Source organism: Ambystoma mexicanum, chromosome 2p, assembly GCF_040938575.1.
Source record: "Ambystoma mexicanum isolate Mex_15411 chromosome 2p, UKY_AmexF1_1, whole genome shotgun sequence".
Lineage (NCBI taxonomy): Eukaryota > Metazoa > Chordata > Amphibia > Caudata > Ambystomatidae > Ambystoma > Ambystoma mexicanum.
In genome coordinates this window covers 15,632,677-15,649,541 of record NC_090923.1, presented here as the reverse complement: position 1 = coordinate 15,649,541, position 16,865 = coordinate 15,632,677, and the positions used below count along the sequence as shown (strand labels likewise).

At 46.3% G+C, this 16,865-nt stretch overlaps 1 protein-coding gene across 9 annotated transcripts in view; it reads left to right on the top strand.

The window, feature by feature from the left end:
* LOC138566143 (zinc finger protein 773-like) overlaps positions 1-16,865 on the top strand; it is a 225,801-nt gene that overhangs the window by 37,599 nt on the left and 171,337 nt on the right. For 8 of the 9 annotated variants that reach the window (XM_069643153.1, XM_069643152.1, XM_069643150.1 and 5 more), the window contains one exon: positions 11,633-11,740. The exons of the other annotated variant lie outside the window; for it this stretch is intronic. In XM_069643153.1, coding sequence (XP_069499254.1) covers positions 11,633-11,740 — 108 coding nt within the window. The remainder of the gene's footprint in view (positions 1-11,632; positions 11,741-16,865) is intronic. 9 annotated transcript variants of the gene reach the window in all.

The following is a 16,865-nucleotide window of genomic DNA, read 5'->3' as shown; positions in this document are numbered from 1 at the left end:
AGAAGCATGGCAAGTGAGCCATGCATTGCCTCTAGAAACCAGAGGAGTTTATAGAATGGAGCCGGGAGGTGTCATTCCCTTTTACAATGAGACTTAGAAAATGCTTGTTCCCCTGAGCAAAGAAGGAAGCCCAGCAGTGCCTGAGGGGCTGGTGGTGAGACCATGACCTCAGAAGAAGACCCGATCATATTGGGGGTCCAAGAAAATGCAGCCGGTGAGTGAAAATCAAGTTGCTAATCTGTGTGTATTTTCACGCGAGCGAATACAAAGTATCCCCAAACACATGTAAGGAAGAAAGACGTGCTTGTTGAAATTGTGAAATCCTGTCAGTCCAACAATGAAGTGATAGTTGCTGAGTGATTGTGTGCATGAAAACTCAATTTGAAATGCTTTTGTATGAAACTGCAAGCCTCATCCAAAAAGGGGGAGCTGTGTGCGGGGGGGAAAAAGGGAGCGACATGTGAAATGCCCTGAGCAGACTATTGACAATGGAATTAAATGAATTAAACTGAAGCGATCCCTTAATCTAAATAAAATAAGACTTGTCTAATGAATATTTAATACCTAACTAAAAGAAGAAACTAAGAGGAATTGATCACAAAAATACAAATGAAGCCAGTCGCTTGTATAAATGAGACAAAAGCCATCCTTGTTGAACTTTGCATTGAGAAACGAAAAGACATACATGGAGTCAGAACCACTATACTGAAACTGCGAGCTGAATTATATGTACTGCTTCCTATGTGACACTGTGAACTTTGAAGGAAGCCTGAAAGCTCTTGGTTGCGTGACCTGTAATGGGTGGAACTGCATCTTGGCCAGAGAATGTTTTAATACAAACCAGGACTTGTGGTGAAAGCAGAAAACCAAATGCCACCAGACTTCGTGGGTGTGGGGGTTGCGGAGTCGCGAGTGGTGAAGTTCAGTGGAATTATTTAAAGCATCAGGATATTTTCTGTTTTAAGAATTATCAACACGCTTGCGGAAGGCAACCCTAGGGTTTGGCATCCTGAAACTGTGTTTTCCCAGAGTATTGATTAAGGTGCTTTATTTACATGGTGACCCTAAACTTGGGGAAGGGATTCCTAAGTGTTGGTGTCTTGGTACTATGTTGTCCTGGAACTGTTGAACAAAGTGCTTTGGCGTAAAGCGCTATATAAAATGTTATAAACACAAATACAAACTTGGGGATGGGCAACAGAACTGTATTTCTGTTTGGTGTCTGAAGGACGATAAATGTAACTCCTATATGGAAGATTATTGAGAAGATGCTGAAGAAATGAGCCAGAGTTGGAAACGGCTCAATCATTTGTTGGAATCACTATTCAGGTTTTTGGTTGCTATCCCAGCACAGTGTTTGTAGTAGTTGTGAGGGCAAGTATAAGATTTTGACATACATACTTTTAAGTTGAACTCTTTGACTCAGGGCAAGTTAGGCCTTTATCCATCCTGATTCTTACTTTATTAAACTTTGAATCTGTTGTTTGTGTCTCCTTCCATGATGCCAACCTCACAGTAGCGAGCAGGCCTGGACCTCAAGGATGCCTTGGGGCTCGATGGGTGTTGGGTGGCGATGGGCCTAGCAGTGGGATTGGGCTTTGAGCTGACTTGGGCCTCAGGTTTAGTTTGGACCATAGGAAAGCGTGGGCCTAGGGAATATTTCTCAAACATTTGGCTGTCCAGATATTTTGGACTACTACTCTGATCAGTCCTCGACAGCATAGTTAATGGTGAGGTATCACAAAGTTTTGGTTAAAAACATCTGGGGACCCGCAGGTTGCATACCCCTATCCTCTGGCATGAAGCAGGGATGGTTCTTCGGTGAAGTGTGTGGACAGGTAAGAAGAATGTTTGGTAAGGATGGCTTTGGCTGGGCAGAAGTTGACGTTACTTTGCTGAAATGTATGCACCCTTTTCCGTGTTATGTGCAGTATTCAGACCACTTCAGAAAAGTCACATCTCTAGTCACACCTGCCTGAATACTCCTCTCCGTTTCAGACCCATCGTTTACTCCTATTCTGCGCCTACCCGTTTGGGCTGGGATTTTGGCCATTCAGCGCTACATGACCTCATTAGGACTCCATCCGGTTTTAGGCTAAAGCTTGGGAGCTTAGAACTGTACCAGATATTCGTGAACACCTACCAGAATGAAAGAACGGTTTGTGACTCCGGCTTGAGGCATGGCTGTGGCTTGGGGCTGCTCCTTTCTCATGATTGTCCGTCGCTTCTTCTCTGGCCACTGTAGTCTGATGTGCAGAGTCCTAGTCTCTCCTTTTCAACATATGCGTATGTCCTCCAGATAAGGTGTGCAGATGACATGGAGCTCCCATGAGGAAGACCGGAGCAGCACACTTACTTCTCCAATTCCCCCATCCACTTGATTCCAGAACGCAGTACCCGTTGCTCTGCATCATTTCCCATGGCGTGTGGCTTAAAGGAAAGCAAATCTCTCTGCTTTCTCCCTGCGCAGATGTTTTGGAGCTGAAGGCAAATGCCTTGTCATGCAGTACCCTAGCTTTGGCGATTGCTCCTAGGAATCCAGAGTGAAAGTGAACCACTGGAAGTTTGAAAAGCTACTGAAAATCTGTCTCATCAATGCTCACTTTGCCACTGTATGTTAAATTGCTGCCTCTGTTGACAACCCCCTCTGTCCCTCCTGCCATTCTGGCTTGATGTCCTTTACAGTGCCCTGAAGCTGCCTCTGGATGATCTTAAGATATGGTTGTTATAGTGTACCATTGTAGGAAACCTTTGTTTTGGTTATACAGAAATCTAGGGCAGAATTGGTACTTCATCCAGCTAAAGCCAACCTAGAGGCTCTGCACAACAGCGTGCATTATGATATGGCATTTATAACGCGCCTATACACCAGTGTTTCAAGGTGCGACACAGCAAGGGAGGGGGAACAGAGGGAAGACCGAGTGAGCAATCCTACTAGGCTGAGTGTCATTCAGATCGCGCCAGTACAGGGGAAGGGGAAAGGAGAAAAGTGCAGAGTGGGCGGGCAACAGTGCAGTACATGGGGTAATAGAATAACTAATACAATAAGAGAAGTAGGGCCAGCTGGTGGCAAGTGCAAGGGTAAGTTCAGACATCAGGTGTCAAGTGCTGTTGGGGGACTGAAGGGATACAGAAAAACAGTCTCCAAGTGCGGGGGCTGCCATAGAGGCAGTGCAGGTGTGTAACGGGCAGGTGAGGGGACCTGGGCCTGAGATCAGAGGGTGGCCAGGTAACCAGAACAGTTTCTGCCAGGAATTCAGCAGGGGGAGAGGAGGAGAGAAAGCAGAAGCAAAGAGGAAGGTCTTGAGGTGCTTCCGGAACTGGAGATGGTTCTCCTCAAGTTTCAGGAAGTCGGGGAGGCTGTTCCAGAGGGAAGGCCCAGCCGAGGAGAGATCTACCACCAACTCGTTGCTTGGAGAAGCGACCGACGTTGAGTGAGTTGGAGGTGGATGAGCGAAGAGCTCGAGAAGGAAGATATTTAGGAAGATATTCTGTATTAGTTAGGAAATACTTGTCTGTGTTTAAAAAAAAAAAAAGAAACGCATCCTGGCAATGGCAATAGTTTTTGCGTTTGCTGTTGCTCTTTGCACTTTGTATTTCTAGGCACCAGGGTGCAAGGAGAAGAGTGCACAGTTTGAAAGGTGGATGCAGGTGTGCAGTAGAATGAGAATGGAGCAAAAGAGAAACCATTGACAGAGGGTGCCATTGATGATGTACAAGAGGAAATATGAGCGCTAAAGAATGAAAGTGAGAGGGTACAAAATAAAGCCAGTGTGTGAGAGGTAGGATGAGGTAGGATGAGAGGGGATAGGGAGAGTGTAAGCTGGGTGGGGGATGGGAGGAGATAGGATGAGGTAGGATGGGTGGGGGAAAAGGGTATAAGGTGGTTGGTGGGGGTAAAGAAAGAGGTGGTAGTGTTGAGTAATGTAAGGAAGGCATGGTATCGAAGTAAGACGGACCCAAGTGACCACAGTTCAAGGGTGTCCTTATCAAGGGGGGAAAATGCCTAAATCTGAGATGGGAGCAAGCTACGACCATCAAATAATAATGGAGCTATACTAAAAAACCTATTGCCAATCCTTACCACTAAATTACAAATAGTGTGGGATAATGTTCATGAAAAAGACAGAAGTTTTCACCAAGATGATACATTGGGATGTTCAGGCTGTTGGCCTCCCTTGCTCATGTTTTCAGCACAGGACAAGGCGGTTCACTTGAGCATAGCACAACCCTGGGCATCTTCGGCACGAGGACACAGTTCTATTACAAGCATCATGGCCTTCGATGCACAAGTCTCTCAAGTCTCTCAAGTCATCAAAAGTCCCTTGCTTCAGAGGACCTGATGAATCAAACGCACAAAGTTCCTTTCCAAATAATCAAGTAGAGCAATTCACTCTCCACCCTGGATCCCCCTCAGCAAGGCTCAGATCCCTTTTCCTTCCACAATTCCTTCTCGGTGACTCACAGTTCAACCCAGATCTCCCTCAGTCGGGCTCGGATCCTTTTTATACAATTATTCTCCCTGAGTCAGGTTCGGACCAATTACAATTCGTATATCTCTTCTCTGGTGACTCACAGTTCACCCTGGATGCCCCTCAGTCAGGCTCAGATGCCCTTTACACAATTAGTCTCCCTCAGCCGGGCTCGGACCATTTACAGTTCGTATTAGCTATGAAAGACTTTCAAATGTGCACAGGGGTTGGCTTGACCTGTTACAGTTCACAAGTTTACACTCTGTTGGATACCTAACGGAGACCTTTGAGTGAGCACCCACCTGGTGCCGGACCACTTTGTTTACGGTATCTTGGGTTGCCTCCCAAAATTCAATCACAAAGTTCAATTACTTCTTTGGCTTCAATTATACTCTCGTCCCTCATCCCCAACGCTTAACAAATGATTCTCTTTACACAGTGTTGCTGCTTGCAACCTTGGTTCTAACACAGACCGGTCGGCTATCAGTCTCTCTGACCGGCTGTGCTGACTTTACGGGCGCTGCTTTGTTGTTGGAGCCAAGGACATTAACAAGGCAGCAATCGCTCCTAAACGCCTCGGCTAACGATGCGGGAGAGCTTCAGGCACCTTCTACACACACTGCACCTTTCTTCAGCTTTAATTCCTGGTCTTATGTTTTTTATTCTTGAGGGCTCTTGAAAGTAGCGGTTTTCCTCCAAAAAAGCCAAGGGCGACTTCCTCCTTGCTACTCTTTCTGGTCTTGACGTCTTTCTCCTCGTATCAAACGGCCATCTCGGAACTGCTGCTTCCTCATGTGTTTTGCCTTGCTCAGAGTGTGTTTTTTCGTGCTCCACCTTTTATCCGTGTGGGGAAGTGTGATGGAAGTTAGGTGTGTGTGTGAGACTCTGCCTGACCCTTGTAGGATGGGGAAAAGGTGTTACAGGAAAGGGGATACCGCATCTCACCCTTTTGTGTCCCACTTCCGAACACCTCTCATCCAGGTGATCTTCCCACACTGGTCCACCCCCAGGAACTGCATCCAATAGCGATGGCCATTTCCTGGATGACCGATCCCCAGGGACTAGCGGGTGAGACACCTTCAGGTTTCTCACAGTAAGGACAGAGGGGATAGGATGGGTGGTGGTAGAGGGGGTGGGGAGGGTGTGTAGAGAGAGGGGAGGGGTAGCATGTGTGGATGGGGTAGGGCTGGTGGGGGTAGAAATAGTTGTTAGCATGGGTGTGGGTAGCGAGTTGGTAGGCTGGGTGGTGGTAGAGAGATTTGTGTAAGGTGAATGAGTGAGGTAGAGAAAGTGGGGGTTGGGTTAGTGGGGATAGAAAGGGGGGGTAGGAGTCAAAAGGGTAGGAGTAGGCTGGGTGGGAGAGAGTGAAGGTAGGGTGGGTGGCTGTAGAAAGAGTGGGTGTAGAGAGTGGGGGTAGCGTTGGTGGGGGTAGAGGGAGTGGCGGTTCTCTGAGAGACTGGGGGTTGGTTGGGTTGGAGTGGGTAGAGAGAGTGAGGTTGGAGACAGTGGGGGTATGGCAGGTGTGTGGAATAGGTAGAGAGTTTGGGGGTTGTTTGGTGTTCAGCAGAATCACATGCAGTACCCTTTGGGAACACGACATGCAATTAGGACAACAAGTGCAAGCACAATTTCGCCTTTGGTACAAGCCTGTACTACACAGTAAAGTGGTAGCGATGGCTGAGCAGCCAGACTTATCTCAAGAGTTGAATGAGCAGTAGAACAAGTTACACAAAGGACCAACTAATACAGTGATTCAAACAAACACTTGCTCAAGGTTTCTTGGTAAAAGAATATACATTTATTTACACAGTCAGTTTGAAAACATTACACTAGCAAGAGCAGCTCAATATCACACACTAATAAACTACAAATACACAACCGCTAAGTAAATGAACAAGTTAAGCTCCCCTGAAGTGGGAGCAAAATGGCACTTCAGATACTTTAGAACGGGGTCAAAATACAAGGTTATAAGACTAGACGGCCCAAATACATTCATAGGCAGGGCAAAGGGTTTCAGTAAACTACAACCAGCAATTCAGTTCATAAGCCTGGGCCAAAGTCAATGGTTCAGAGTCTTTGTATAGGATAGCACAGTTCTGGTAGTAAACGGTTAAGTCTTTGCCATGGAGTTTAGAAGAATTTGGCTAGGTGAAAAGTTTGATGAATGTTTAGGGAGGGACAAGCCTTCTAAGTTGGGAAAGTTCCACGAACTTTCGCAGTGGCCGAAAAGATTTCCGCACCGCGTTTGCACAGTACCTTGTTAGTGAAGAAAAGATGTAGATGAGGCAGCTGTTCCTGGCAGTTTGAGCAGATCTCGCTGTTCCTAAGCTTCAGTTGTGGGGACAAGGATGACGTCGGGAGGTTCCTGCACTGCCCAGAGATGAGGCCACAAGCTTGGCAAAACATTGTTTTAAGGTGTGAGTGCCTTAAAGTCAACAAGCTGTTTTCCTCCCCTCTAGCTAACCGGTTTTCAACAGCACTCTGATGAAAATTCGACCAGATGGGGACGGTGTCCATGTGGCTTGCGAGTTGGTTGTTCCCACCAAACTCAATGGAAGAAGTTAACCTTGAAGGGCTTCTCTGTTGATGGAGTTTCGGGCAATTCGGACCTGCAGCAGGGCTTCACTGGTCGTCCAGGAGTTGCAAGAGTCCTTTTCCTTCAGCTTGTCTTCAGTTCTTTCGTTCCAGTGGTTGACTCTGCTTTCCAAGTCCCAGAGACCTGCTTTTAAACAGTTATCCCCATTCATTCCAGCCTGGCTGTCACTCACAGAGCAGGGTGGCTGCCCTTGCCGGACAGCCAGCCGGCCAATCACGCCAGAGTGCATTCAGGTCTCCTAGGAGACTAAGCACAGGGATTTACGGGCACCTCCCTCACATCCTGTCCACCCCAGACACTCTGGCGCCAGAGGAGGGCTTCAGCACTGAAGCCCGCCAAAGGCCAACAAACAAAGGGACTAAACCTGGTTTGGCGCGCAGAGAAAAACACAAGAAGGACCTTTCCTAAAAGAAATGGTGAAAAAAGATGACTGGAGTCTGTTTTTACAGATGGGTCTTGGGCGCCATATTGAAAAACATGGCTGACCCGATTTTTAGCTTCCATTGTTAGCGGTCGGGAAAAATCATGGTAGTTTGATATAAACCACTGCCACCAGCCATTTAAAGTAGGAAAGGGTAACATATTTATTATTTATTTATTTATTCGCATTTGTTTAGCGCACATGCAGCCCAGGGGGCATCGTGGCGCTTGTTACAGATATGATTTGTTGTACATACATTGAAGTCATTAATTAGTTGCAGGAGAAGATTGCAGCTATGAGAAATGGCTAGTTGTGCATACATTGAAATCATTACTTAGTTGCAAGAGAACGAGAAATAGCTACAGGAGAGGAAGAGAGGAGAGGAGATAGATGAGGAGAGCGTAGCGAACTAGAAGAAGAGGAATTAGTTAAACAAGGTGGTTTTCAGCTGTTTTCGGAAGGCAATGAGAGAAGTTTCTGCTCTGAGCGTGCTAGGTAGAGTGTTCCATAGCTTAGGGGCAATGTAAGGGAAGCTTATTCCCCCTGCTCTAGCTCGTTTGATGCGTGGGACCCTGAGCTGGTTGGAGTGGCATTGCCTAGTTGGTCTGGAGGAGCGAGATCTGACTAGGGTGTCAGACAGGTATGAGGGTGCAGATAGGATGATACATTTGTGCGCAGTGGTAAGTATTTTGAATGTAATGCGATCTTTGACAGGTAGCCAGTGTGCTGCCTTTCTGGCTTGTGCAATGTGGTCCCTTTTTGGTATATTGAGAGCTGCTCTTAGAGCATTATTTTGTGTTTGGAGTTTAATGAGATTGGAATTGGAGGTGCCAGCCAATAACGCATTACAATAATCTAATTTGGCTCCAATGGTGGCTCTGGCGATAGAGAGGCAATTATCTTTGGTTAGGAAAGGTTTGATGGCATTGATGAGCTTAGTGCTCAAAGCGGAGGCAGAAACAATGGAGTTGACTTGTTTGTCCATGGAGAGTGAGGCGTCAATGTGTACTCCTAGTGTTTTTACAGAAGGTAGAACTGGGATGATGCAATTGTCTATGGAGAAGTTGGTGTAGAGTGGGTCGAGGTTAGTGAGGGTGGATTTTTGACCAAGGATGAGAATTTCGGTCTTGTCTCCGTTAAGACATAAGCCGTTTGTGGCCATCCAAGCTTGGATGGTGGCGTATATGTTCTGGAGGGTGGCTGCGTCCTGATGGTAGAGTCCTGTGAGCGGGAGGAGTACTTGGGTATCGTCGGCGTAATTGGTGTATGTGATCCCAAGTGCATCCAATTTATCAAAGAGAGGTTTGGTAAACAAGTTATAGAGGGTAGGCGCCGTGCATGAGCCCTGCGGGACTCCATGCTTGATGGTAGTAGGCTCTGCATTAGCTATATTGGAGAACACTTTCATTATTCTTCCTTTGAGGAAGGAGGTGATCCAGTTTGTGGCTTGTATGGAGAAATGTGCGGCCTGGGTGAGATGGTTCGTGAGGATGGCATGATCAACTAGATCAAATGCCGCCGAGAGGTCTAGGAGGAGCAGAAGGGCCAATTTCCCTTTGTCTAGTATTAGGGTAATTTGGTTCTTCAGATCTAGTAGGGCGGTTTCAGTGCCATGACCTTTGCGAAATCCGGACTGCCTTTTACCTAGGACAGAGTTGTTTTCCAGGTAGGACTGTATCTGCATGTGTGCCGCTTTATCTAAGATTTTCAGAAGAAATGGGACCGTTGTGATGGGCCGGTAATTGACTGTTACATGAGTGTTTTGACTCAGGTGAAGCTAGGCAACCCCTCCAGAACTCTGTTGGAAGATAGTGTGTGCTGGGTCTGTAAATTTAAAGAGACTAGTAAAGTAAATTTAACTTTACATGCTCTGGGAGACAGTAGCCCGTCCCAGAGAAGGTATTTAATCCTTGGGAAGTCTGAAATACATCCCTGTGCCACTGCACCGAAGGTGCTGTGTGACACACATAAAAAGATGATGCCTATGGAGTTGTCTTAAAACTCAATAACCAAAGAACACAAAAGTAACACACACATCACAATGAAAAGTTCCAAGTCCCAAAATATAGCAAAAGAGCTGAAGGGCTCTAAAATAGAGGGAATTAAGCACTTGTGTGAGAAACCTCCCTAATATTGAGTGTGTTGGTGGTGGTAGAGAGAGTGGTAGTAGGTTGGTTGGGGAAAGAGTTGGGGATAGGTTGAAAGGCCAACCTATATAGGCATATCTAGGCCTTTATGGGTTCAAAGGATATCTAGAAAGGCCCAGGTTACCTGCTATTTCAAACCAGGATTTGCGTTAATTTATTGGGGTAGAGATGATGAGGTCAATTGGTGAGGGGCTTGCTTCCGCAGACACCGCAGGAACACCACAGGCACTGTTTTCCAGCCTGCCAATAGGATGCAGATATTTGCACCCACCCAATGCTGCACTTTGGGGGCAACGGGCAGGTTTCAGGTGGCAAGAGGAGCAGCAAAGGGTTAATGTATCGTGCCCCGGCACTAACACAGCTCTGAGATGAATTGCACGACTCCTGGACATTCAAACCCCTGCCCTTGGTGTTTGCGTGGCCTGCGCCTTCCCCGCTAGGCTAGCCAGGCCATCCAGAGGGCCTCGACCCCCTTTCTTTGGTGCTTGTATGGCCTGCGCCTTGCCCATTAGTCTAGCGAGGCCATCCCAAAGCTGGCATCATCTGGCACTACAGACCCATCTGGTGCTTTCCCACTCTGTCTTTTCAGACGAGGGAGCTTTTTGCCTGAAACTGGAGCACCACTAGCCAGGGTTCAAACTCCCAGTTTTGTCACGAGGCCATCCTTCTCTGCTGCATATACATTTTGAGCAAAGCCTGGATTTCCACACATTTTCTCCTTTGTGGCCACAGGGCCCCATGCCGTCTGTCCATGTTTCTGGCTCCCGATTCTTCAGTATGAGGGAAAGATTTCCCAGAAGAAGGCTCGACTGTATGTGTCATGGGTATGAGGTGCATACCAATGTCTGCGGCTTTCATATCTGAGATCTCGTCTGCACCCACCTCTGTGGCGTGCCGTGTGCCCCCCATTAAGGAGCAATGGTGGGACCACGTTTGAAAAACAGTCTGCCTTGCATTGCAAACATTGCTGCAAGAAGTTAAAAGCCAGAGCAAAGAAGGGTGTCCTTACAGTTTATTCATATTCATTTAGTACTTCGGCCAAGGCCAGGAAAAAGACAGAGAGATTATGGAAGTCCACTGGGGTTAACTAAAAAATAATACCAGACTAAAAATACCACGCTACTAAACTCCTATTCTCCTCCCTCATCTTCTCCAGACTCTTCTACTGCTCCACTCTTCTTTTTGGACTTCCCTCCTCTCACCTCTTCCCCCCTCAAATCCATCTACCACTCTGCCATCCGCTCCCTCTGCGGATGGAACTCCCACACTGGCTGACGATGCCTCGAAAAACATAGGACACGCCCCCAATCCTTCCTGAAGATCCTGCACCCTTGCAGACGACATGTGATAACGAGGCACTACTTCTGCCTCTGGACACAACACCAAGGAACAAAGGCTAATATCCTGTGGAAAGGCGCGGACCGGCGGCAGGATAGAAATAGATCAGTCCGCTGCTTAAGTATATTCTTATAGAATTTCAATTTAAAAAAAAAAAAAAGCTTTGGTGCATACAAATGACTAACAGGCATATAGTTAAATTCATCCATTTTGCTTTTACTTTGGTAGCGCACGCATCTCCCCGGCAACAGCAGCAGACGTGGACGAGAGGGTGAAGGCCCAGCTGGTGCTTTGGCCGTTACATGCCAAGCGTTTGCATTTCTCCATGCCAACGCCATACACTGCTCCCAAACTCACTTTTATAGTTGATTTACAGTAGTAATGTTTTGGCAATATTTTGGTGGTTACACCACCAAAATGCCCAAAAACCAAAAAGGGAGGAGTGTAGACGTCCAATTACTACATACGAAAATATATTCTTTCCAAGGAGTGTTCTGTGAAGTTTATAATTTATTTCAAGTTCCACATTTGCGGAGATTAAAAATCACAATTGGTTATGTATTGTTTTATCATCCGTTATTTTAGGTATCAAACCTATGATCTACATTATACACCAAAATAAACTATACTTTCTAAAGGGTGTGAATTAACTTGGCAGGTTTCCCATTTCGGAATCCAGCTGTTTGTTTGAAGAAAGATGAAGACCAAGTGCCAATGTTCCTTGATCGTCCTGGTACAGAAGTTGGAAAAAGCTGCATTGACTCAGGTGAGTTAATCATGCTTTATTATTTGCGCAGCACTGTGAATGGTTCGAAAAGGGCTCTGATAAATAGACCAGTTTCTGATCACTACACTAAACCCTCCTCTACAGCTCCCAATTCCTCTGTCCCCGGATCCCCTGCTACCTCTGCGCCCTACTTTTAACCTCTGGGGTATGTCCCCATGTGCATTGCACTGTTGATCACAGTTAGGTGTGTCTTTTATTAAACCCTTAAATACGTGCATTGCATACATACAGCATTAGTTTCCGTATGTTCTAAAGAACACCCCTGCGTTCCGGGCAGACTGGCCGGTAACGGGCCCTGAGCCAAAGTCGGCTAGGCAAAGCAAGAGGGCCTCGGGGTCGTTACCAGCCCAGTTTGTTAGGGAGAATTCTCATAAATGTTCTAATTCCCTTAACCTTAGAGACCCCCAGCAACTTTGCTGGATTTTTGAGGACTTCATTTTTTTCCTGGAAAGAGTGTGAGCCTTTTTTCCCCACTCTCTCATGTATTTTGATGGGTGTTTTACATTTGTGTTCTTTGATTATGGGGTTTTAGACAACTCCATAGGCATCATCTTTTCCTGTGTGTTACACAGCATCCTCCGTGAAGTGACATAGGGATGTCTTTTAGGCTTCCAAAAGGTTTAAATACCTTCTCTGGGATAAACTACATTCTCTGGGAAATAGTAAAGTGAAATTGACTTTACTAGTCTTTCCAAATTCTTAGACCCAGCACACACCATCTTACAATGGAGTGCTGTAGGGGTTACATAGTGTCCCCTGTGTCTAAATACTCATGTTGCAGTCAAATGCTACCCTTTCCTATTGAAAAGGCTGGTGGCAGTGGTTTTCCAATGAACTACCATGGTTTTTCCTGACCCCGAACACCGGTACCTCAAAATCACGGGAGCCATGTTTTTCAAGATGGCGCCTTAAGCCCCTTCGTTTAAACAGGTCCCGGTCTTCTTTTTTCGCCATTTCTTTTTGGAAAGGTCCTTCTAGTGTTTGTCTCTGCGGTCCAAGCCAGGTATGGTCCCTTTGTTCGTGAGCCTTTGCCGGGCTTCAGGACTCAAGACCGCTTCTGGCATCTGTGTGTCTGGGGTGGGCAGGAAGTGAGGGAGGTGTCCAAAACACCCGGTACTTAGTCTCCTAGGAGACCCAAATGCCCTCTGGCATGATTGGCTGGCTGACTGTCCTGCAAGGACAGTCTCTTGGACAGAATCGACCACTGGCATGAAAGAACCGACGAAGAGCTGGAAGAGGACGGCGGCTGCTACTCCTGGACCGTTGCTTTGCCCGGTGAAGCCCTGCTGCAGGTCTGAATTGCCAAGTTCATCTCGACAGAGAAGACCCTTCAAGGACGACTTCTTCCTTTGAGTTGGTGGTACCAATCAACTCGTAAGCCACCTGGACACCATTCTCAAGGCTGGTTAGGATTAACTAGGGAGAGGGATACCAGCTTGTGTGCTTCAATGTACAGCTACTGGAACTGAAGTGACTCAATTTTGTTTGCTTTCTTCAACAATCCCGTGCAGTGCAGGAGTCCCCCAATGTCCTCCCTCTTGTCCCCACGACTGAGGCTCAGGAACAACGAGATCTGCAGGAACTGCCTGGAACCAACGGCTTCAGCTGCATTTGATTTTTCATACTAAGCTACTGTGCCAACCCGATTGAGAGAATGCCACTCTCTCAGTGAAAGTTTGTGAAACTTTCCCAACTTGCAGGCCTAATCGGTGGTCAGTCAAAATCTCGAAAACAAAATCTCGAATGACAAAAAGCACGAAACAAAAATCTCGGAAAAAAAAATATCGAATTTTTTATTTATTTATATATGTTTTTGGGGTCAGGTAAGTAAAAAAAAAGGGGTAAAATAAAAAAAATGAAAAAAGGGGGTTGGGGGGAACCCCCCCATTTTGAAAAAAAACGCATTGAAAAAAAAATTCGATATTATTTTTTTTTTCGGCCTTTTGTTTTCGAGATTTTTTTATTCGATATTATCACTATAAACCGGCCTAATCAGCTTGTGACCCCACAAATGATTCTTTTTCGCCTAAACTACTTCGGAGAACTTTTGCAAAGACTTAACCATTTGATACCAGAACTGCTCTTTCCTATCCAGAACACTAGCCCATTGACTTTGGCCTGGCCTATTGACCTGAATTGAACTCCTATTTCAGGGGAACTCAAACTGTCTCAAAATCTTAGTTTTGTATTGGTATATAATAAATTGTCTTCTAGTAGTGAAATGTTTTCTAAATGATTGTGTAATAAATTAATACGTGTTTTACCAAGAAACCTTGAGTATTTGGTGCCTCTCCCAGTGGTGGGAGTCCCTTTTGAGAGGGTAGGAAATGACATTGTTGGTCCCTTAGACCCCCCAACCTCTTCAGGCAATCGCTTTATATTGGTTGTAGTAGACCATGCTACTAGGTACCCTAAAGCCATACATACGAGGACTTTTACAGCTCAGGCTGTTGCTAAGGCCCTACTTGGTATTTTTACCAGGGTAGGTTTTCCTAAGGAGGTCATCTCTGACAGGGGATCAAACATTATGTCCCACTACATGCAGGCCATGTGGAAAAACTGTGGAGTAATTTACAAGTCCTCAACTGCCTGCCATCCACAGACCAATGGATTGGTAGAGATGTTTAACCGTACTATGAAGAGCATGATGGGTGCTTTAGAGGAACCCCTTAGAAGAAAGTGGGACCTTCTACTGCCATGCCTTCTATTTGCTTATAGAGAAGTCCCTCAGGAGGGAGTTGGATTTAGTCCCTTTGAGCTTCTCTATGGTCATCCAGTTAGAGGTCCATTGGCCCTAATTAAGGAGGGGTTGGAGAGTGCTCCTTCTCCCAAGCCAATGATAGTCACTGACTATGTGTTAGGTCTCTGGCGGAGAATGACACACACGATGACAGAAGCGTCTGATAACTTAAAAGCAGGTCAGGCTCTGGTGATGCATTGAAATGACCAGAAGGCCAACATGGTTGAGTTGACTCAAGACCAGCAAGTTTTAGTCATGGTTCCTACGAGGCAGAGAGCCTTACATGACAAATGGATAGGACGCTTCAAGGTTGTGGGAAAACGTGGAGAAGTCAACTATCTAAGGAGGCCCCCAGGGTCTTTCACACCAGCTGTCTAAAAGCTTATGTCACCAGACCAGAAGTGGGAGCTTTGCTTCTAGCTTCAGCTCAAGAGGAGGAAGAGAGTGGACAACCTTTAGATGACAAAATAGGAGTTAACCTCTCTTCTAATCTGACACTGGAACAACAGGAGGAGTGCAAGTTTCTGTTAAATCAGTTTGCCTCCCTGTTTTCACTATCACCAGGCTTGACCCCTTAGGACCAGCATGATATTCCCACTGGTGACTGTTTACCCGTTAAAATCAGAGGTTACAGGATGTCAGCTAATGTCAGAACCCACATAAAGGAAGAGGTCAACAAGATGCTTGATCTCAGGGTAATAGAACCCTCTACTTGCCCATGGTCAAGTCCAGTTGTTCTAGTGCCAAAGGCAGGATCCAAGGAGTTGAGATTCTGTGTGGACTAAATGCAGTCACTAAGACTGATGCCCATCAAATGCAGTCACTAAGACTGATGCCCATCCTTTAGCTAGGACAGATGATCTGGTGGACAAAATTGGTTCAGCCAAGTACCTCAGTACATTTGACCTAACGTCAGGCTATTGGCATATAGCACTGACACACCATGCCAAAGAGAAAACTGCATTCTCAACCCCAGCAGGCCTCTAACAGTTTAAGGTAATGCCTTTCGGACTAAAGAATGCACCTGCCACATTCCAAAGGATGGTTAATCAAGTTCTGAATGGTATGGAGGACCTCTGCATGGCATACTTGGAAGACATTGCAGTGTTCAGCTCTAACATATTGACCACCTGGGATATGTTTTGCAGGCTCTTGAGCAGGCCCATCTGACCATAAAGGCAAGGAATGTCAACTTGGTCAGAGCAAAGTGGTCTACCTTGGACATGAGGTAGGAGGAGGTGAAATAAGGCCACTGCCTAGCAAAGTACAAGCTTTACAGGAATGGGCCACCCCTACTACTCAAAGCCAAGTGAGAGCCTTCTTAGGTATCACTGGTTGTTATAGGAACTTTATTAAGAACTATCGGTCCATAGCTTCTCCCTTGAATGTGATCTCCACCCAAATTTCCTAAAAAGGTCAGACGGAATGAGGAGTGCAACAAGGCATTTGAAAGACTTCAGAAAGCCCTTTGTCAAGATCCAGTCTTAAGAGCTCCTGTCTACAGCCAAACCTTCATTGTGCAAACATATGCTTCCATTACACGTATAGGTGCAGTTCTGAGTCAGCTGGATGAGAAGGGTAGGGAGCACCCCATCTGCTTCAGCAGAAAGCTGATGGAACCAGAAACAAGGTGGGCAACCATTGAAAGAGTGTTTTGCTATTGTGTGGTCACTGAAGAAGTTTAGACAATACTTGTGTGGATCTACTTTTGTGATTTAGACTGACCACCAACCCTTGAGATGGTTGATACCGATGAAGGGAGAGAATCATAAATTAAGATGGTGAATCCGCCTGCAGGGGTTTGATTTTACCATTGAACACCGGTCAGAGGGTAATCATCAGCATTTTGGCGGTCTATCCAAAATGTATGACTGACTGGAGTAAGGAGATTCATCCAGGGGTAGATTAAATCCTCCTGTCCCTTAGTCTGGGGGGAGTGTGGGGGTAGTGTTAGGGAGAATTCTCATAAATGTGCTAATTCCCTTCACCTTAGAGACCCGCAGCAACTTTGCTGGATTTTTGAGGACTTGATTTTTTTCCTGGAAAGAGTGTGAGCTTTGTCCCGTGCGGCCAGGAGTTTACATGCCCACATATTATGTTGCTTGGCATGCGAGACATGTGAAGGACTCTTCACCCCTGTGAGAGGGAATACACCGATTACTCATCTTTGCACGATAGTTCATCTAGGATCGATCTGTTTCATGTAACATGCGGACTGATGGGCAAAGTCGTCGAAGCTCAGACTCTCCTGCACGCTGCAGACCACGCTCCGGTGACAATGCTAGTGAAACTTGGGCCCACCCACCCAGCCTACCTGCTCTGCCTGGCACTTCAAGTCGGAAGCGCTGCGGGATATAGTCTTAA